Genomic DNA, 22622 nt, shown 5'->3' on the forward strand with positions numbered 1-22622 from the left:
GTGGTCTTTCTGAGGGATGCACAAACGCTGGGACACGCCAAACAATCTTCGATATAAAATAAGCTTTGAAAGTTAGTTGTTAGATAAGCACTAGGGTTAAAAAGGTGGGTAGGAGACTACGAACCCTCGTGTCTGATTGATCATGGACATTTCTGGAACTACAGCTGAGGAATTCGAACTGTTCGAATTCGAATTTTACAAATAAAGAAAAGTTCTGGCACAGGAAAAATGTTTCTTGTTAGGTGAAAACACTGTAATGACAACAAGGCGAGAACATCGGCATTGGTTTCCATGAAAGGTGTTTTATAATTGCCACAAGTATTTTTAGCACAATGAAATACTTTCTTTGTATATCCCAGCAATGTTAGGAAGCTGGAGTCAGAGCGCAACATCAGTCATGATACAGGAGAACATAAAGGGTTAGGGGGCCTTGCTCAGGGGCCCCAAGAATGACAGCTCATTACAGAGCCCATAAACACTGAGCTCCCACTTCACCACCCATTAAGAACTCATTTCCCTTGGATGATACACTGTCTCAAAAAATGGCCGCCTCAGACTCAGAAGCCACGCCCACTGCCTGCTTTAGTCGTACTCACATCACACTTTTCTCTTTATTTACTCCTATTCAATAAAACGCAAGCTTTCAAAGTACAAGTTCACACCGAGATTGCATACCATGTGGTTGTGACTTCTAAATCAGAGGCGGCCATTTTGCGAAGCTGCATTTCATCCGAGGAAAATGAGCTCGACAAAATAACCGATGGTCAGATTCCAGCCTCAGTGTTCTTGTAAACTAGAATTTCCTTGTCATATTAGTAAAATATCAGTGAAAGGATGAACAATTTAAATTCCTTAAGTGTAGTAGTGGCACACTGTCCAGCGATCACTTGCCACAGCTGAGGTTCAGCCTAAAGATCCATGAGGTTGCTGTAGAGGTTAAACTCAAGAACCACGAAAATGGATTGGGACGGCAATTAATATCAGGGTTTCTGCAGGTTTTACAAAGTCAGGACTTTTTAAGACCTTTTTAAGATAATTAAGAATAAAATTAAAAAACCTACAACACAACAACACACAAAAAAACGTTAGCAACTGGCCTTACCCGAGCCCTAAATTCATTCTTCTCAAGCAAGATTTGGCTAAACTTGCACTTCAACATAGCTGAAAAATAAAACCCGTTTTACATCTGTGGTAAAATCCAAAAGCAATTTGCACCAATAACAGAAAGCTGATTGGCTGTTGCATGCTGGTCTCATTTGTAGTCATAATACAGCAAATTATATTTGGACTAGTGAAAAAAAAGAACTACGGTAATCACCATTTTATCGGTGGTTACGTTCCGCCCACGATAAACGAAAAACCACGGCGAAACCCCAAAAATGCTTTTTTATATATACAGTACTGTATTAACATTTTCCTTCATTTTATAATGAAAAATTATAATTTCATTATAAAATGTAATTATTTCAACATAAAACTCAAAAACAATTCCCTATAAGTGTTTTGGTCTTTGGTGCTATCAGCGAGAGATCGGGAAAATCAGCCAAACTAATAAGTTATGTGGCAAACGCAATTCCGCACCAGACTGGAACCGCGGTAAGGCGGGGGATTACTGTATACTGAAGAAACAAATAAATTAACAAACCAAAAAATTATAAAGTGGTGCATGAGCATTTCAATGAGCATTAAAAGGTAGCATTACCTCAGGAAAAACCGGAAAAATTTGGGATTGTTTAAATGATTTTAAACCCAGGAAAGTAAATATAACACTTTTAAAGGCCTACAATTTTTTTATTTTTTACTGTAGAATTTTTACTTTTTACGACCCTTTTTTTTCCATTTATTTATTAATTAATTTATTTTAATAAAATTTTAAATGCCGAAAAATAACACGTATGACAGCAAAATATCAGCACGTGCATTAAACCTTTTTCCTTTCTTTTTCTTCTCCATATCTATCTGGTCTTGGTGTGTTTCTGAGTAATGACTAATAGAATGCTGTTTTCTTCCTGTCACATGACCAAACAAAAACAAAAAGAACGAAAATAAACTAGCAAAACAAAGAGCAAGCAGGGGGTGATGGAGTGAAAATGAAAGAGAGAGAGAGAGTGTGTACAAGAAAGAAAGAAACTGTGCAAATCTGTGAATGGTTTCGATGCTGTACAGAGAGAAATTGATTCTGTGTGAGGCAAAGGTTCAGGTTTGGAGGTGCTTGTCGTTCTTCAACTCTTATTGGGTCTCAGCTGCAAGATGCACTAACACACACACACACACACACACACACACACACACACACACACACACACACTCACACACTTTCTTTTTGTCATATTGCTTCTTTTACCGCAGATGGAAGATGCTAAATGTGCCCAGTGGGCATGAATACCCATGATAACGCATTCCCATAGTGCATTTCATATCTCCGAACTCGCACACATGAACACAATCTGTTGTCAGCTTCTACCTCCTGAGACCTTTCACAAACCGCACACACACCTCATGACGGATTCACCTTCTTCCCACGGGACATGTTTAGGTGACTTTCCAGCCACATGTGCTTCTTCGCCCAAACTGTGTATAGGACGTCTTTTGGATGTGGTTTCATGAAATGTTTCCATCACTTAAAGTAGGAGATCCAAAGGAGCCAGCTTCATGAAGATATGCTTAACACGGCATAAAGTGGAAGATCTTGAGCGACCTGCTTTAGAACTCGAAATAGAACTGCACCCCCCCTGACTTTACAAACACTCTAGTGGAACATCTTCCCAGAAGAGTAGCGCATACTATAACAGGACCGAATGTAGAATGGGATGCTAATAAAAGAAGCACATACCAATCTCAAGATCAATTTTTTACAAACATCTTTATATATATTGCGTGTGTTACCTTGAGTGGGGTTATGGCTCTCCCAAAAGACCTTGAGGAGCTTCTCCAGGCTCGCGTCTTTAGGAACGTAGACCACTCGCACCACCTCTGTGTGGCCGGTCAGACCTGCAATCCAGTGCATGTGTGAATTTTTTCCACAAAAAAAGGAATAAATGTTTCAACCTTAGACTTTTCACACACACACACACACACACCCCAAAACACACACTAAATCCAATTCACACACTGTACTGTATGTGCCTGCAACTAGGTCATGGGGTAGAAGAGAAAAAAAAAAGGGGGGGGTTCACTGCAGAAGCTGCCATGATTACTGGAGAGAGACAAAGACAAAAAAGTGTAAGAAGGAGAAAAAGAAAGTGGGAGAAAATGCCATAAGCATCTCAGATTATTCACACCCAGATTTCTCAGTCTGGATGGGTGTCAGGGTGTGTATGTAAGTGCACAAGGGTGATATTTCGTGTGTGTTTGTGTCGGTGGTGGTAATGGTGACACAGATTCTTTTTGGTGGAACGAAAGCATTCTTACCTGAACACACCTCCTTGTAGGTGGGGTTTGGGGTGAATCCACCTGCGTATCCGACCTGAGTCGAGAACACACCAGGGGTAGTCCAGAAGCGTCGTTCTGCACCCCAAAAACACCCCATGCCTATGAACACACACACACACACACACACACACACACACAAATATATAATTTCTAAGTGTATTTAACATATACAATATTTAAGTGTTTATACTCATGAACACATAAATGTTCTCCCCGTTGTGCAAAAAATATGTGCAATACCACATACATCTTTTAATTCTATATTTTTCTGTACTTTTGCAAAATGTGCAATAACACACTTTTTATTTATTTCTTTGGATAATATAAATAAAAAAAAGGTGACATTTGGCATGCACATAAAAAAAAAAAAAAACGAGGCCAACAGATGGCGACATTTGGCACGCACAGTCACAGGGAGCACCGACCAAAAGACATCGTCCTGTGTACATTGCAGAAGGTGCTTCACACGCTTCCAGAAGGGGGGCGCTGTTTTGCTGTGCCAGGGGAATATTTTTGAAGGTGATAGTAAACATGTAAACAGAGCAAGTCCCGAAACTTTTTGCTACCACCTTGTAGACGGACTGAAATACCTCCAAATGGGCCAATCATAGAATTCAATTATATTATGAAATATTATAAAAATAATAAAAACTTTTATTATAATGGAAAAACAGCCAAAATGGATAAATAATTCGTAGTCTATATTTTTTAATTATACACTATATGGACAAAAGTTTGATGACCATAAGATTGGTATGTGCCTCTTTTTGAACATCTCATTCCACCTTTAGTCTCAACATTTGCTGTTATAGTAACCTCCACTCTTCTGGGAAGATGTTCCACTAGATTGTGTGGAGGTTCATGCAGCTACAAGTTTGTTAATAAAGTCAGGTGGTGAATGAGGTAAGGTGAGGAGGCCTGGGGTGCAGTCTAAATCTTTCAGTCCAACTCATGTAAAGCAGAACATCATAACTGTCAGGCTGGAACAGGTTTTGGGTCTCCTAGTTCAAGTGAAGGGAAAAATTCATGCTACAGCATCCGAAGACTCTGATGTTGTAACAGTTTGAGGTAAAGCTACATATAGTTGGAAGTATCCGGTGTCCCAATACTTTTGTGCATACACTGTATAAATCAATCAATAAATAAAACAGCATAAATGCTAGTTAGTGAAATGTGAGTGTTTTGCAGCATGTGGTAGTGTGATGTTGCTAACACACCAAACATGATCATCTCGGTCCCATCAGGAAACGGCTCCACTGTGGGCTTTCCTGTGGCTGCATGTTTCACTAGAGAGAGAAAGAGAAGAAAGTTTCTTTTAGAAAAGAAACCCAATAACGAACCACTGGTGGTTATGGAGAATCACATTTTTTGCACTCCAGCACCTCAATCTACCTCCTCCCCATGGCATCATGTAGTTTTTATGTTGTTGCCATGACAACAAGTGAAGTTAATTAAATGTGCAAAGAATTTTTAACCAATGAAGTTGAACGAAAAGTTCAGACTTCTCCGTCTACAGAAAGCACTTTAATCTTAAACGCGTTCTTTTATTACGCCGTTATCTCTGTATAACTGCATTGCGACAATGACCACTGTTTCCTGCTGAGGTTCTGGTGGATTTGAACCCTGACTGGGAACACTGAGAAAAAATTCCAATAACTTAATCTGGGGAATTTCAGAAATATTCCAACACTTACCAGGAATTTATTGGGAATTTACAGGAATTAATTATAAATTTGGAAAAATTGATATAAACTGTATTATATAAAATTACATTTTTGACTTAATTGTTTGTATAATGTTGCAATTTATATCATATTTATATTTACAATATTTTGTGTGCAGGATTCAAGAAATGATGGGGGTTCTATGTAGGGGGCGTGGCCTCATTAGCCCTGCAGTAAGTGTGCTGTGTGCATGTGATTGCTAAATGTGCAGAGGAGAAAAAACTGAAATTGCATTAAATCTTGATTGTATTTAACAAAATTATCCTGCCATGTTTTCTTTTTCAAATACAGTTAAGGACCCTGTTATAGGCAAACCCGCAATTTTGTAAATTCCCATTTTATTCACATCAATTCCTGTTAATCCCAATGGAAAGGTCTTGAAAATTCCCGGAATTTTCCAACCCTATTCACGAGACGCCGGTCTATTGCAGGGCATCGGGTATAACCCAATTCACACACTCATTCGCATGACAGGCATGTTAGCTGGGAGGTGAGAAAAAAGCAGGGAAAAGACTCCATGGTTAAAACCGGGAAAACTCCACATGGAGCTCAAAATTTAATACAGAAACCTGGAACTTCATTCAGAGTGTTGGTACTTTTACACAACTGACTGTGTACCGGTTCGGCTCTTACACCAGTAAAAGTTGTGTAGTATCCCTCTTTAGGTAGTTGGGTCAGCCCAAGTGTGTGTGTGTGTGTGTGTGTGTGTGTGTGTGTGTGTGTGTGTGTAAAAGAGGTAGCACTGGGAGGATTAGCACAGATTTGCTCAGTCTGGTCAAGCTAAGCAGGATCAAAGCTTTGGGCCTCCACAGTGAGAGACACTTAACAGATTATAATAAACACACAGACACACCCTACATTTCCTATTTCAGAATAACCTCATTCATCAACAATCTCACACACAAACATCTAAAAAGGTATTTGAATACACATATAAGTGGGAGGATAATTTAAGATGGTTAGACAAAATATTCACAAGTTGCGTGGGTCGACTTTGCCAACTGTACCACAGTGAGCCTGAAGAAAAAATGGCACAGATGTGGCACGGATTAAGGCAAAAGGAGACTGAAGTGATTTACAGCTTAAAACTACAGTCAGTCTGCTTACTGGCTTACACATTCCACAATACATGGAATATATATATATATATATATATATATATATATATATATATATATATATATATATATAAATATTAGGAATGGTAAGATTCACAGATTCAAATCGAACATCAGCATAAAAGTTAACGAAGTGAAGCACCGAAGTTGCCATTTGTATCACGATGCATTTGTAACGGTAAAAAATGAGAATTTATAGTTATTATTAGTAGATGCGATATACTTTTATTATTTAGAAAGTGAAGAATAATCTGTGAGCGATATTTTACATCGACTTCTCCTCATTAAACATTCTCTCAGCGCGGCTGCTACGTGAATATGACGCATCGCAACGCTACTGAGTGTCCTGAGAGTCGCATAGAATACAGATTAACATGGCAGAGGTAGAGCTGTAACCTCGTGCAGACACAACAGGAAAATAAAGCCAGGGTTTTTTTCGCACTTTTTGTAAAATGACCGTGCGTTAGAAGTACACTTAAGTAAACAGATGATTTGCTGTCTGTCGGAAACAAAGAAATAAAAGTGAACTATATGTACCATACTGAATTGCATGGCATCAGATTTTTCCATCGCACTTAATAATAGCTGCATCGGTAGCTGCTTCATATGCATCTTTAATGTATATATAGAATTGAATCGGCCTCAGCTATAGAGATTTCTATAGGATTTGGAGCCAGTGACCTTCCTGTAGAGAAGAAACTGTAAGATTTGTCGAATTTTCAGTTACATGCTCCTTTTTTTCCCCTTTCTCTCACCAGTAGCGCTCTCTCTCTCTCTTTCTCTCTCTCTCTCTCTCTTTCATTCTCAACCATCATTTGGTCTTTGATCACCTCTTCCACTAGACACCTTCGCGAGATCTTTGTTTGACACTTGTATTAATAATGAATCTGCAACCCGCAAGTGTGAAAATGATGTTTCCTGTCAGTTTGGATCGTGGTCATCAAAATGCACCATAAAAAAATCGTGACATATCCATAAACAATGCACAGCCTCCAAGTGTGTGCCCTCTGGTCTACAAGATGCACATCTACACAATATTACATTCGATAGGATTTTAGAAAAGTGAATACTGTAATGACGGATGATCCGCTGAGACAAACCCTGATGGAGCAGCCGAGAGAAGAAGATGATGAAGAAATATAATATGGAATAGTTAACGCCATAAGGGGCTTGCGGTTTTTTTCCTCAAGGACAGTAGTCATTTTTAGTTCATTTATAAATACATTTGAACCTCCGAAAACATGCACGCTTGCCACGGATAAAACCCTGTTTGTATTTAAAGTAATACATTTTTTTTTCTAAAGTTTCATGCTATTTAGTTCCCAAACCAGCTGAAATATGAAGGGAATGAATCATTACGATGGAGCCATTATCACACAGATCTATTTCTAGTCCACGAGTTCTTTATCGCTATTTATAGCACAGTGCTGCTGGGTTCTCGGATCCGATTGGTCAAAAGGGTGCTGATTAATTTTACTGAACAGCAGCTCTAATAATTGTGCCAGATGCTTGACATAATCCAAACCTAATTATAAACATACAAGCAGATGTTTATTTGGTACTTTCGGAGGAAACTCCAGCGCCAGTGCTCAGTCAGAGTCAGTGATAAAGCTGAAACAAAGCTGTATACCCTGAGAGATAGAGAGAGAGAGAGAGAGAGAGAGAGAGAGAGAGAGAGAGAGAGAGAGAGAGGAAGAAAAAGGCTAATGAGGGATTGGCTGTTTATAGCTCTTTATTGATCCGTTTCTAATGCAAGTGATGACAGGAAGTTGTTTCACAGACGTTTTGGACACTAGTTGCTGAGAATATTGGAAAGACGAGGCCAATTAATTTTTTTTTGGCTTTAGACTGAAGTCATATGGGTTTACAATTTCAGCTTCTATCATCTGTTGATGTGTTAAACCACATACACTTTATGGACAAAAGTTTGTGGAGAATTCGGTGTAAGATTCATGTGTGCTTCTTTTTTCTTTTCACATTTAGTCATCATTTTCTGTTCTAATAACCTCCATTCTTATGGGAAGATGTTAGATTTTGTGGAGAAAATTCATTCAGCCACAATGGTGTTGGTAAAGTGAGTTGAGGAGGTTCTTGGGGTGCGGTCAGTGTGAGCTCAACAGGAGATCTTCCACTCCAAACCATGTAAAGCATGTCTTCATGGTGCTGGCTTTGTGCCCAGGGGCATTGTCATGCTGGAACAGATTTGGGTCTCCAAGTTCAAGTGAAAGGAAAATTGAATGCATCCAAAGAAATTTTCTATAATTTTGTGCCTTAAGCTTTGTAGTAAAGGTTTGGAGAAAAAGCAAATATGGAAAAATCCTAATACTTTTGTCCATAATGTGTAAACTATAACATATTTTATATCAGGTAATATGTGTCCAAAACTATTGGAATATGCGACTGATAAATTGTTACATTGTTTAATTGACTGTTCACAAAATATACAGCTCTACAACATTTGGTTGTAGACAAAACAAAAATGTTGAATGTCCTGTGAAGAGAAAATACCACAGGAGTACTGAGCAACAGACACTGAATGAGCTGGTCAAGTAAAACCACAACAGCTAAAAAACAAGATACATTGTGTGGAGAAAAATCTAAACAAAAGGACAGTCAAGGAATGAAATCCACCTTTCTGTCTCAATTGTCTTGTGTGTATTTATCCCTGATGAGCAGCCTTGGCGACTGTGGGAAGGAAAAACCTCCCTAAGATGTTATGAGGAAGAAACCTTGAGAGGAACCAGACTCAAAAGGGGAACCCATCCTCTTCGAAAGAGATTGAAACTATGCAAGGCAGCATCAAAAAACTTCGAGACTAGTTTTGTAATACGCACAGTCACAGTGAGCACCGACCTTCATAAGTCAGAGCACCAAAAGACATAGCTGTCTACATTATGTGTACATGCTATTCTGACCACAAGCTCTCCTCACACACGAGTTTCTTGCTGGAAACATGATCTTACTTCCACATCCACCCTACTCTCCAGATTTGACGCTTGCAGACTTTGCTCTCCTCTCAAAGATAAAGATTAGCTCAAAAGTCTTGACACCCTTGTGAAGATCCGGCGCGAATAGCAGAAGGCCCTTGACACGCTTCAAAAAGAAGACCGGACACATTCCAGTGGCAGGAACTCTGGGAGCGATGTATTGCTGTACAAGGGGACTATTTTAAAGGTGACAGCGTGTACATAATAAAGTACATTAATGTACACAGCACTAGTCTCAGAACTTTTTGATACCACCTCGTAAATGGTTAAAAAGTACTGTATGATCCATAATTCACATATAAAAATATGTAATTGGCACACCACTGTGGTAAAAACTGGGGGTAAACACCAAACCGGCGATGTTGCTTTCAGAAATCCGGCAGATTAAACCACTTCCTTTGCTTACCCACAATGCCTTTGTCTCAAGCTTTACTTATCTCGCAAACATTCTCGCTGTCTTTCATACAAACGCTTCTCGCTAAACCTCCTACTCCTCCTCCCTTCGCATTCCCATAATGCCCCTCTCTCCCACTCTCTCTCTCTCTCTAGCTCTCCACACATGTCTTCCATACTGGGTTTTGTTTTCCTCTCATGGAGTTTTGGCAGCAGTCCAAGCGATACCATTCGGTCTCCTTTCACCATGAGCTTAGAGACCGTGCCAACGCCTTTACCCGGACCACAAACACCTCACCAGTGAACACTGCCAATGGCCAGAAAGAAAGAGAGAATGAAAACAGGCAGAGGGTGGAAGAGCCTGACAAAAGAATACCACAGGAGGGGACGGCGCAAATTGAAAAAAAAAAAAAAAACTACAACGGGAGTTCTCGGTATCCGGACAAACTCAAGAAAAGGAGATGATATCTATCCGCGTTTTCCGATTTCGGAAAGGAACGCAATATGGATTAGGGACTCCAAGGACACCTTTTTTTCAATCAACTTTCCGAGAAGGTAGGAAAGCAGATTGGCCACATAAATACCAAAGGAGAAAGTATTCCTTTGGACTACCGTTACACGTGGCTATCTTTCCGTCGGTGTTGAACCCGTGCCACGTTGTCAGTCTAGAGTTGGCGAGAAATGCCAACTGGCTGCGGACTAGCAGCGCTATAAGGTGGGCATATGGCTGTGCTCTGATTGGCTGGATGGCTACCGCAGGTGGAAATTTGGCTACGTTCACATTGTCCAGATCCTGCACAGCGCCGCGCGTCTGTAGGAATCTTCCGGAACATTCTGGCACTGCTGGGTTTTGGGAAGAGGTGGATTAAAATAGCTGAGGAGAGGGAAATTGGTGAGGAACTTGTAAATTTGGGTAAACACAAACCGCCAAACCTTAACAACAATAAAAAACTGTGACAGTTACAGGGGAGGACAAAAGTACAACAACCCCCTGAATTCTTACTCAGAATCTGGACTCGGTTAACAACTAGAAGGTGTACTAGGACTGTTTTTCGTCTCACCTTTTTATGCCAACTAAACAATATATATTATCGTCATTGTACACAATACACTGATTAGAATTATAAACCGAACATATGGCAGAGCTCTGGTTGGCGTCTGCAATCCTCTGCTGACAACACGTGTGTTATAGAGTCGCCATTTATTACCGTGGCTCCCGTTATTCAAAATTTGGTTAATAGGTGCGGTCGAATTGCGAACAATCTCAAAATGTTTGCTAAAACAAGGTACTAGAATTGGCCACCATAGAGCTTCCTGAGATTATTCCTCATACCTGCATATGCTAGTTCTTAGCTCAAAGACAAATACAAATACTTGATTTCACCCACCAGGATTGGTATAGCCTGAAAAATGTGGACTTCTCGAAACGTTTATGGCGAATGACTTGATTTTTTTTTAATTCCACCATCAAGTATTCTTGTGAAATCCGATCACGAGACACGCCTGTTCTAATTATCCTTTCTACAGGCCGGACAAGCAGCGATCTATCCACACATGTACGGCAGCCCTGGATGCCGCAGTTACCCGCATCTACTCCGCCATGAAGCAGAGACTTCTCAATCCACACACACACACCACATGTTCTGTTCACACCCGTATCCAGGCAACCCTTGCCGGTTGCCATGGAGAGAACCCCCTCCCTCTTCAATCACCCCACCTTGCCAACACAAACATCCTCAGCTACTGCTGGCAAGATGGAGGCATGCATGTCTGAAGGAACTGCAGGAGAATTCTGATGGGCCTCAGACTCTCACTCAATTATACCCATCCACCAAACACACACAGCCCCAGGAACAAGAAGGACAGAAGGGATGAGGCCTGTGGTGCTTCAGAGGCATCAGAGGCAAAAGGCTCAAATCCTTTTGATCGATTTTTCTATCCGGGTCAAATAAATGAATTAAAAGTGTGTAATGAAAATATGACACCTTCTTGAAGTTTAATGCCAGAATTTGTGTGGTGGCCTGAGGAAAATATGAGCAAAACGCTTGTGTGCACTTATTTTTGAACATTCCATTCTACATTGATACCCAATTTGCTCTCATAACAACCTCCACTCTTCTGGGAAGATGTTGCACTAGATTTCGTGGTGATTTCTCCAGCCACAAGGGTGTTAGTCAAATCACGTACTGATGTAGGTGGGGTGAGGAGACCTGGGGTGCATTCAGCCTTCACATTTATTGTTCACTAGGGTTGGGGGCAGATCTCTATAGCAGCTCATCATCTACTCCAACCCATTTAAAGCATATCTTTATGGAGATTATTCTTTGTGCACAGGGGCATTGTCATTCTGGAACAGGTTTGAATGATGTAGAGTAAGTGTGTATGATCAATCCATGTAGCATGATCCAATTTAGCATTCCGAATATAAATGTTACCGCGTTAGCGTTATCTCTAATGAGCGAGCCAGTTGCGACAATGATGAGGGGGAAAAACTCCCCGAGATGGTATTAGGAAGAAACCTTGAGAGGAACTCAGAAGGAAACCCATCCTCATCAACAAAGTAGTTCCATTCAATTGTAAGTGATACATACCGAAAGAAATTTAGAGAAAAATGTCAACAGCAGCCAAACTATGTTGCTCAGTGGTTAAAATGTTGGACTTCTTTTTTGGAAGGTTGTGAGTTCAAATCTCAGCTCCACCAAGCAGCCAGTGCTGGTGGCCTTTAAGCAACCCTCAACTTCTCAGTTGCATAAATGAGAATTGTAAGATAAGCTTCTATGCTGCAAATGTAAATTAGTTAATTAGACTTTGGAATTGAACATCATGAGTTTAAATCTCAGCTTCACCAAGCACTCAAAGCTGGGTGCTCGAGAAACCCTAATCTACTCAGTTGTATAAGTGAGATAATTGTAAGTCTGAATAAGGGTGCATGATTGCACAATTGTAAATAAGGCATTGAATTTTGGAATAGAAGGTCATGAGTTTAAGCCCCAGCACCACCAAGCAGCCAGTGCTGGACCCTCATGCCACCCTCATTTACTCCGGTGTATAAACGAGATGGCTGTAAATTGTCTGGATATGGGCGTATATACAAAATGTCGCAAATGTACATAAGTTGTTGGAGTTCAAATCCCAGCACCACCAAGCTGAGCCATTGAGCAAGGATCTTAACCCACATTGTAAGCTGCTTTGGATTAGGGTGTTCTCCAAATGCCTCCAATGTAAATGTTGGTGCCCCGTGAAATCACTATTAGGTAGTCTTGTGATTAAAGCATGCTCAGTGAAACACAGAACGCCAGCCATTCTGTTTACTTCATGTTGTTATAGCTGGAAATAACAATCTACTGGAGTCTAATGACAATAAAAAAAAAACTCAAAATATATCATACATAATTAAATAATGTGACTTGTACCAAATTCTTTTATACACCTAAATGGGGCCCAATCAAGTACCCACAAGAATATATCATGGCAGCTGCAATTAAAAATAACAATAATAATAAGTACCCTATCACAAATCCTAACACACTAGGTAATATAAAGCATTAGTACCATGACAGGGTTTATTGAAGATGCATTAATTATTAAAAGCCAGAATGATGAGCACAGACTTTCTGTACAATAAGGAACAGAGGCAGTTTCTGATAAGCTTCTTTTGTGTTATGGCCTTTATTCAGTTAGCCAGAGGTTTTGCTCAACGCTATTGTTTGCTAAAGCAGAATCGAGGCAAACAGCACAAGCAGACTCGATAAGCTCGTCAGAATGACTGGCGCAATTTCAGAGCTCAGCCTTGAGACCCCCGGAGCCGTTAAATGGAGAGAAGATTGCAGGCCAGGCTCTCAGCCATCACAAACAATTCCTGGTCTCCGCTCCATGAGACAATCGATGTCCAGCGGAGCATGCTCTGCATCAAAACCACTCTGCTGCAGTATGAAGAGCTTCGGGAGGTTCTTTCTATAGGACTGTTCATCCGCGTGTCCTTTCGGTTAGGAGCCGACGGCATGTTTGCGATCGCACGTTATTCCGTTTCCGTCATTTTTCGAAGAAATTTAGAGGCGGGACCATCATACATTAAGTGTTAGACAGAATTTGCGCTGCTCAGGAACTTTCATGTCAAATGATTTCTGAAGGACCTGATTTGGTGTATTAAAAAGCAATTCCTCTTACAATTTCTATTCGATTTCTGTGCGAATTTTGATTATATGAACATCAATGATTACGATTAAATCCAGCTAGAGATCGACAAAGAATCTCTGGACCAAATACAAGAGTCTATAGGAAGGACACGCTGACCTTTTCCTGGTCAGAAGAGTTCTGTTAAAAACCATATACAGGAGGAACGTGCATCTCTATAACAGAGGTTGATGCGATTCGCATCTCGATGCACCGCCAACGATACGTTAAAGATACATATGAAGCAGATACTGATGCGATCAACACAATGCGATTTACCACGTTAGTACTTTGTTTCAGACAGGCAGCAAATCATAAATGTGCTTAATGTGCAATGTTGTGGATGCTGAGAGGTGAACCGATCATTAATTGATTAGCTAGGCAAGTGCTGCTCGATCACATGTAGCTTAATACGGGTCGCAAGGACCTAAATCCGTCCGTCCTCGCTTGACAATCCTCTCTCTGCTGAGAAATATTGTGTTGTCAAAAAGGACAGGTTTTCAACCATTTGTGGTCTAGTGGTTAGGATGCGGCGCTCTCACTGCTGCGGCCCGGGTTTGATCCCCGGTCAGGGAACCAACCCCAGCCACTCTTAGTGCCGGTCCCAAGCCCGGATTAATAGGAAGGGTTGCGTTAGGATGGGCATCCAGCGTAAAAACATGTGCCAAATCAAACATGCGGATGATCCGCTGTGGCGACCCCTAAGGGGAGAAGCCAAAAGAACGTTTTTTTTCAGCCAAGTGGTGTTCTCCACAGCTCTGATTAGCATCACTGATTTTCACCTGAAGTCTGTAAACCTATGCTAGTTACGTGGTAGTTTTTGCGCTCTTGGGTTGGCTTACACGTCCTGATTCTGCGATTATCGTCCACCACTGGTTTATGGTAATTAATTAGCCTGGTAAAAAGAGTTTCTACTCACAGCAGCATCACATTCCATATGTAGTACAAAAGGTGGGAAAAGAAAAGGAAAACTAGCAAAGCATCAAGGGAAATTTGTCACAAATGCTCGTGAGAGATCATGGAGAAGAACCTGTCCTTGCATAATGGAGATTTTTGTTCTGCTGCAGGTTTCTCGTCATTGTACATCTGGGGGGAAAAAAGGGGACGAGGTCTGAATGTCTGTGTAACCTCGGGTGTAGCGATACAATGTGGCACTTTGTTTAAAGACCTTGACCACTGCGAACAAATCGGCGCAACCCTTCCGCAGCTTTATAACCCACCAAGCATACGGGTTTTTACAGAATCCGACTGTAATAACTCGCCGTAAAAACAACAGCATCCATCCCAGAGCTCATGCCACAACCCCGCCCAAACTCCCCCCCCCACCACCACCACATGAGAGGTGGAGGACCGGAAACTTCCACCACGCTGTGACAATGAGCTGCTTCGACAGACGGAGCAGGAATTTACGACGTGGGTGGAGCTTTCATGCGCAAAATGCACAGATGGTCCGCTAATAGTGCCATGGTACTAAAACTCCCACAATGCACTGCTCAGCTCTGAATGACATGAAAGGATGTTTAAAAAAAAAAAAGAGGAATCGACTCAGCAATGTACTTATTATAGTGTTTGATTTATTTTTTTTTTACGATATGTGGTCAGATGCATTCTGGGTATTGATTGTCTGAAATTATTTTTTTTTTTGCTTTAATTCCACCACTCAAGCTACAAGTTTTAACACTTAAATCTAATTTTATTTTCAACCAACTGCAAAAATAGTAACTAGGGGTGAACCCAAACACGTATTCGTTACAGGGCTTTGGTGCACGTGTTTTATCAGGACTGTATTATGTGCTGGACTGCAAGTTTTGTTTAGTATAAACTTGAACACACAAAACAATGCCAGGGGTATAAATAAAAACTAGCATTCGCTTGTTATAAAACATCTGTTTTACCCAAATGGGGTCGAACAAATGTAAACATAATTTCATTAAATTTTTTCCATTTATTTACTTTTATGTAATTTGTGCCAATTTAATCAATGACTTAATTTAATCAATATAATAAAAGTATTGCGTAATGCATTCATTTGATCTATTATCTTTTTACATATTTTATTTTTTATAAAAAAGTATTTTTTATATTATTTAACCAAGCAGGCATTTTATTTTAAATTGTTACAAATTTTACGTTTTTGCATTTCTTCCCTTTAACCGTACCGAAATTCAAACGACCCGTGACTTAAAAATCGAGGGACGCACCGAACTGCGAATTTTGTGTACAGTTACACCCTTAATAGCAACAAAAGGTCACCTGGGCAACAGTAACCATCACTCAAGTGTTCAAAATGGTTGAAAACATTAATTTAGCCAATTCTTTCCTCCAGGGATCATGCATATAGGGTGTTTTGGTGAAATGGGATTTTCGGATGCCGTCTTCTCCCCATTCTCACGCGCTCAAGGTGGTGTGGCGGGCTGTTATATCCCAGAGCTCCCTCATGTCAATGTTACCTTCTGCCTTTCCCTTTTGGATATGCTGCTATAGATAGTTTTTCTGGAGTCACTGTTTGCACCCTGATCACACTGTACAGTGTTCTTAACCATTATGTAACAATGAGGACCTGATAATTCATGCTTCTCTCTCTCTATCTGTGATCCCTTTCTTCTCTCTCTCTTTGTCAAGCTACACATTAAATTCTATTTTATTTCCATGGCACTTTTCACAATGGATATTGTCTCTGAACAGCTTTACAGAATATAAGAATTATAGAACAAATTTCACCTCTATTGAAATTGATGCGTGTTTGTCTCTGGTGAGACGACTGTGGTAAAGAAAAACTCCATCAAGAAACCTTGAGAGGAACCAGACTCAAAAAGGGAACCCATCCTCATCTGGGTGATACCAAAAGTGTGGTTATAAACCATTCAAACAACAGCATGAGAACTATCATGAGTGAGATTATGAGTGATGTCCCTCCTACAGTCTTGTGCATTCAGTTGGAGTTGTGGAACCAAGTGCTTCTCTCATAAATTAGTTGAGCTACGTAATAGATTCAACACCAACACATCCATGCCAGAGGCTGGAATGTTCAATGATGGAACATTCTTCTGTACAGAAACACAAATACAAAAATCTGTGCAAATGTTTTTTGTCTGTCGAGCCATTGTACATTTTTTTAGTGATGAGCTTCAGAATCTGATTGGCTCTGCTTCCTTTTTTTAGCACCGGCACGATGGGAATTTTCTCATGTTTGCCATTAAGCTACTGGTAAATATCAGTCTGTACAGAAGCAAAAACAATTTCTTTTTTAAAGTTATCATTAAAATTTATTTTCTATAAGGAAGAGAAAAAAAAAAAAAACAGGGTAAGAATAAGGTAATGCTTTTGTGCAATTAATTCTGGTAGACCTTCCACACCTAATCATCCTTTGAGCTGATAAAGTGGCGCGATGCTAATAAAAATGTTGGCAGGAAACTCGGCCAAGAGTAAAGGTGAATACGAAGAACTGCACACTGGTGCAAAAAAACCAAAGTGACTCAAATACGGGAACTGAGCAGATTCACTGAAGAAATCGTGTAGTGAAGTTAACCATGAAACCCCACATTCGAGAAACATCCTGTATTGCGTTAACAACCGTGTTGTGGGTTTAGTATTTAAGTGAAACTGTTTAAGTTAAAGAGCATTAAACAGTAGCATATTGTTAAAACTATTTATATTTTCTCGACCCGAATCCTACGCAGGTTTGAGTGGGAGGTTTGGGCAAATCCCAGGGAGCTCAGGGGACATCCGGGACCACCAACCCACTGCAGTGCACACGGTCAATCCATTCGGAAATTTCAAACTGGGACTAGGAGTGGAAACCGGAGTATCTGGTGCAGGTGGGATTCCACAATCCAGAATCACCTCCATGATCCCAACTCTCCCACCCGCTTCAGATCAATACATGCTTTAACAAGAACAACTAAGATCTCCTGAAATGGACTGGTATCTAATCCTGGGTGTATTCTCTCCTGGGTACTGGTACTCCCTGAATTGGCAACAGATCCACCACAATCGTGAATGTGATCAAGTTATTTCTGGAGAATCGTCTTGAACGATACGAAATGTAAAAATAGTAGCTAATAGAAATGTCTATCCTTCTGCATGCCTCACAAACCCATGCAGGACCAGAAACCCTGTATGGATCATCTCTGTTTTGATAATGTCAAATCAGACATATACAGAGAACATTCCAGACGTCTGAGATGATTCCTGTGCCCTCACTAAGGCACTAAACCTGGTTTACCACCTCTCTGAACCGCTTTGCCCTCAGATCAGAAGAGAGTCAAATTAGTGACAAATCAGGAGAAATACATACTTTTTTTGTATTTATTAATTACTACCACAATGCACTTCTTCCTATTTGCACAGTACCTGTAAATAAGATCGGTCTTTCGTGCATGTTATCCTGAATTAAAATCTTTTTCCTTTTCATTTATTTGTTTTTTTTTTTTCTACCTAGAAGCTTGAGATGGAACCTGAAGATGAAAAACAATCTGATTAAAAGGATTTGTTGCACATTTTCCTTTTTTTTATATCCTTTCATACACAATATAAAATACTTATATATTTCTATAATATATATTTTGAGACACATTCATGTTCCTTCAGTTTCTATGCAACAGACACAAACTGGACATTGAATGACTTTAACAAAAGTTATGTGTTCACCTGAATCCAAATTAAACATTTGTGTCTCTAACAGAAGAACCCGACGAAGAACGAGTGAGAAGATGTGATCAGACTGACCCCCCCCCTCAAACATAGAGGTGGACATTTGTTTTGTTTATTATTTTGTTTATTGTTTCTTTAAATAAAGAACACATCTGGCAAGATTTACAAGAGGCATGGCATGGGAAGTATTTTCAAAGTTGGAAAAACAAGTGTGGAACATCTGGACATATATAGATTTGTTTGCTGCATGGAAACCAAAGGAACCTGCATGTGTCCCTCAAAATAAAAAAAACGTGTTTCCAGACTTTTGACAGGTTCTGTATACAGAGTCTTCTTCTTCTTTCTGCTGCTCCCATTAGGGGGCGCCACAGCGGATCATCCGTTTCTACCCCCCCCTGTCCTCTACATCTGCCTCTTTCAACCCAACTACCTGCATGTCTTCCCTCACCACATCCATAAACCTCCTCTTTGGTCTTCCTCTTTTCCTCCTTCCTGGTGGCTCCATCCTCAGCATTCTCCTACTGATATACCCCATATCACTCCTCTGCACATGTCCAAACCATCTCAATCTCGCCTCCCTCACCTTGTCTCCAAAACGTTTTACATGCGCTCTCCATCTATTAAACTAATTTCCAATCGTGTCCATCGTCATCACTCCCAATGAACATCGCAACATCTTCAGCTCTGCTACCTCCAGCTCCACCTCCTGTCTTTTACTCAATGCCAGTGTCTCTAAACCATACAACATCTCAGGTCTCACCACAGACCTATAAACTTTCCCTTTCATACCCTATTATCAATAGATACCCTACTATCACAAATCACTCCGGTCACTCTTCTCCACCCACTCCACCCTGCCTGCACTCTTTTCTTCACTTCTCTAACACACTCTCCATTACTTTGCACTGTTGACCCCAAGTACCTGAACTCCACCACCTTCTCCACCTCTTCTCCCTGCAACCGCACCCCTCCACTGCCCTCCCTCTCATTCACACACATGTACTCTGTCTTACTCCTACTGACTTTCATTCCCCTTCTCTCCAGCATGTACCTCCACCTCTCCAGGCTCTTCTCAACCTGCTCCCTACTCTCACCACAAATCACAATATCATCCGCAAACATAATAGTCCAGGGAGACTCCTGTCTGACCTCGTCCGTCAACCTGTCCATCACCACTGCAAACAGGAAAGGGCTCAGAGCCGATCCTTGATGCAGTCCAACCTCCACCATGAACCAGTCTGTCGTTCCTACTGCACACTTCACTGCTGTCACGCTGTCCTCATACATGTCCTGCACCACCTTCACATACTTCTCTGACACACCTGACTTCCTCATACAATACCACAACTCCTCTCTCGGCACTCTGTCATACGCTTTCTCTAAATCCACAAATCCACAAATACACAATGCAACTCCTTCTGAACTTCTCTATACTTCGGTTCTGTATACAGAGTAAAAAGTCTAATCACGTGGTTCGTGTGTGTTTCTCCACCAAAATAATTTACCTGCCACCACTATTTTCTCCTCCCTGCCCTTGAGAGCTTGGTCTTTAGTGGGTAAAACCGACTTGCTCCCCATGCCGAGGTTCGCCAACGTGATCCTGAAAGCCAGAGCCGCAGAAATGCACTTGATCGCAGTCCGACCTCGATAAACAAACATGTCTTTACTTCCGGGGTGGGCGTGGTCACGTCGCCGCGCCGCGATGACGTCACGCCGTCGGCGAGATTGCTCTCGCATCCATTTGGGAGGGGAGGGTTCTGGAGCGCGCGCGCGCCCGCGTCCTATCTAGTGTGTGTGTGTGTGTGTGTGTGTGTGTGTGTGTGTGTGTGTGTGTGTGTGTGTGTGTGTGTGTGTGTGTGTGTGTGTGTGTGTGTGTGTGTGTGTGAAGGTGCATGCATGCATATTCATGGCTCTGAGAGAGAGAGAAAGAGACGAGACAGACGCACTGAGAGAAGCTGCATATTAAGCAGACGCTGAGGTTAATGCGACTTTGACACAAAAAGCCTACCGTGCAGAATAGAAAATTAAATTAAAATAAATAGCCACGTTAAAAGAAAAGAAAGGCGGTCGGAATGCAAATGAAACATGCACGACCACTAAACCACCCATCCCCCCTCTTTTTTTTTCCAAAAAAAAAAAACCAAGCAGACATGCATAATTTGCATGCGCAGGCAATTAATCATGATTATTTATCTGCATGTAAATATTTGCATCTATTTCCTAATTTGCATGTGAAAAAGAAAATCTATAAAAGGTGCAAAAAAGGCCTACCTATCTGGTGCAGCACCTGATCTCTGCTGAAAGTGTGTGTGTGTGTGTGTGTGTGTGTGTGTGTGTGTGTGTGTGTGTGTGTGAATTCATGCTAATTAGAATATTAGAATATTCAATATCATATCATGATATTGATTTGCAAGAACCAGCGGATAATTAGGAAGGCTTGGGAGATCATTGGGGTCTGGGTTCCCTTCGTCATGGACATCTACACGAACACACGAACACATGAACACACACACACACACACACACACACACACACCCTCACACAAACACTCTTCACTCTCCTGAAAAAAGATAATGAAGCATTTGGGCCTTCACAGTTTCTTTCCAGAAGGCATCAGACTTCTCAACATAAAATAATTGAACTGGTACACACACACACACACACACACACACGTCTACATTTAAAATTTGACTATGATTTGAACTCATGACCTTTAGATCCAAGGTCCAGTTCCTTAACCACTAATCTACCACCTTCACCTTGTTTGTACTTAAGCAACTCAATCCTTCTGATCAGACGCTCAATTTAATAACCACTGAGGTATTTGTTTTTGGGTTTGGAGACCAAAACCTGTTCCAGCATGACAACGCCCCTGTGCACAAAGCCAGCTCCAGGAGGACATGCATTAAATGGTTTGGAGTGAAAAATCTCACCAGCATCTGACGTACCTGACTTTATGAACACCCCCGGGCCGGAAAAACACACATTTCTATATCAGTAAATGGGAATAAACATGGAATAAGATGTTCAGATTTGTCTAGTATCATCTGCCAATACCTGCCATCTTCATGCTTGAGAAATGTAAAAAAAAAAATGGCCTTTAGATTCAACGATATTTCAATTTAAAAGAAATATGTGAAGACAGTGTCTGGTCATGATGACACACAGACACAGTGGATGCAATAATACGTAGAAAAAGAACATACTGTACATGTGTAGGGAAAAAACTGAGCTCAGCATTTGTGATCATCACAGATCCAGCATCAGCTTCTCCATGCCAGAGCCTTTAAACACTCCAGGAGGTCCAATGTCAAAACTCCACACATGTAGCGGGATCCAATTGGCACTGGTACGTCTCTAGATGGTTCGGGATGTTTGCGAGTTCGGCATCTACTTCTTCAAAGATCCATAGTCATCACGAGGTGGGAGGTGACTGGAGCTGGCCAAACCTCAGGGTGTCTCGGGATGGGGAGAGAAAGAGAAGCATTGGAGAGGAATTAGCGTAGCTGCTGTTCATTATATTAACAGCACAAGTTGATAATGTGCATGTGATCAGATGTTGTGGAGCACAAGGTTATGATGTGATGTGTGTTATGTGAAGCTTTGCTAAAAAGATATGTTTTTAATCTGCACTTAAACTGGGAAAAATCCTCTGCTCTCATTGCTATCAAACATTTACAAGCAGAAGGGTTCATGATCTTCATTTTATATACGTTTGGCTCAATTATTGGCGATGAATTCACAAGTAAAATGTATTTGAAGCAAATTTCTGATGATGCTTCTATCTTTTGAGTACACCTGGGTGAAAGCGGGAGCTCAGTGGTTAAATCTCCATTAACATACTCAAGATTATTATAACAACAAATGGGGACTAAATGTGGAATGGGATGTTCAAATGTATCTAGTATTCTTTTTAAAATTATTCTTAAATTATTCTTATTATTGAATAAATAAATAAATAAATAAATAAATAAATAAATAAATAAATAAATATGTTTTTTCTTCGAGACATTTTGCTTCTTTCTCGAAATTAATGCCTAAAATAAGTGAAATTATCTGTCAATATCTGCAATTTTTGATCTTGAAATTATTCAAAATGGTTATTAATAGTTTTAATGATCATATATTTAACTACGTTATAC

At 40.6% G+C, this 22622-nt stretch overlaps 1 protein-coding gene and 1 long non-coding RNA gene across 4 annotated transcripts in view; one reads left to right on the plus strand and one right to left on the minus strand.

The window, feature by feature from the left end:
• si:ch1073-358c10.1 (peptide methionine sulfoxide reductase MsrA 1) overlaps positions 1–22622 on the minus strand; it is a 47604-nt gene that overhangs the window by 22326 nt on the left and 2656 nt on the right. The window contains exons 1-4 of one of the 3 annotated variants that reach the window (XM_046855373.1): positions 19986–20232; positions 4650–4718; positions 3412–3531; positions 2887–2991 (exon numbers count right to left, since the gene is read on the minus strand). In XM_046855373.1, coding sequence (XP_046711329.1) covers positions 2887–2991; positions 3412–3531; positions 4650–4718; positions 19986–20217 — 526 coding nt within the window. In that variant the 5' untranslated portion in view covers positions 20218–20232. Of the gene's footprint in view, positions 1–2886; positions 2992–3411; positions 3532–4649; positions 4719–11042; positions 11189–19985; positions 20233–22622 lie in introns of those variants that run through there. The other 2 variants (XM_046855376.1, XM_046855375.1) reach the window with 2 other exon arrangements.
• Positions 8001–11620, plus strand: LOC124389842. The gene is made up of 2 exons (XR_006926644.1): positions 8001–10546; positions 11182–11620. It is a non-coding gene; the product is annotated as an uncharacterized LOC124389842 (long non-coding RNA).

This window comes from Silurus meridionalis, chromosome 8, assembly GCF_014805685.1.
Source record: "Silurus meridionalis isolate SWU-2019-XX chromosome 8, ASM1480568v1, whole genome shotgun sequence".
Lineage (NCBI taxonomy): Eukaryota > Metazoa > Chordata > Actinopteri > Siluriformes > Siluridae > Silurus > Silurus meridionalis.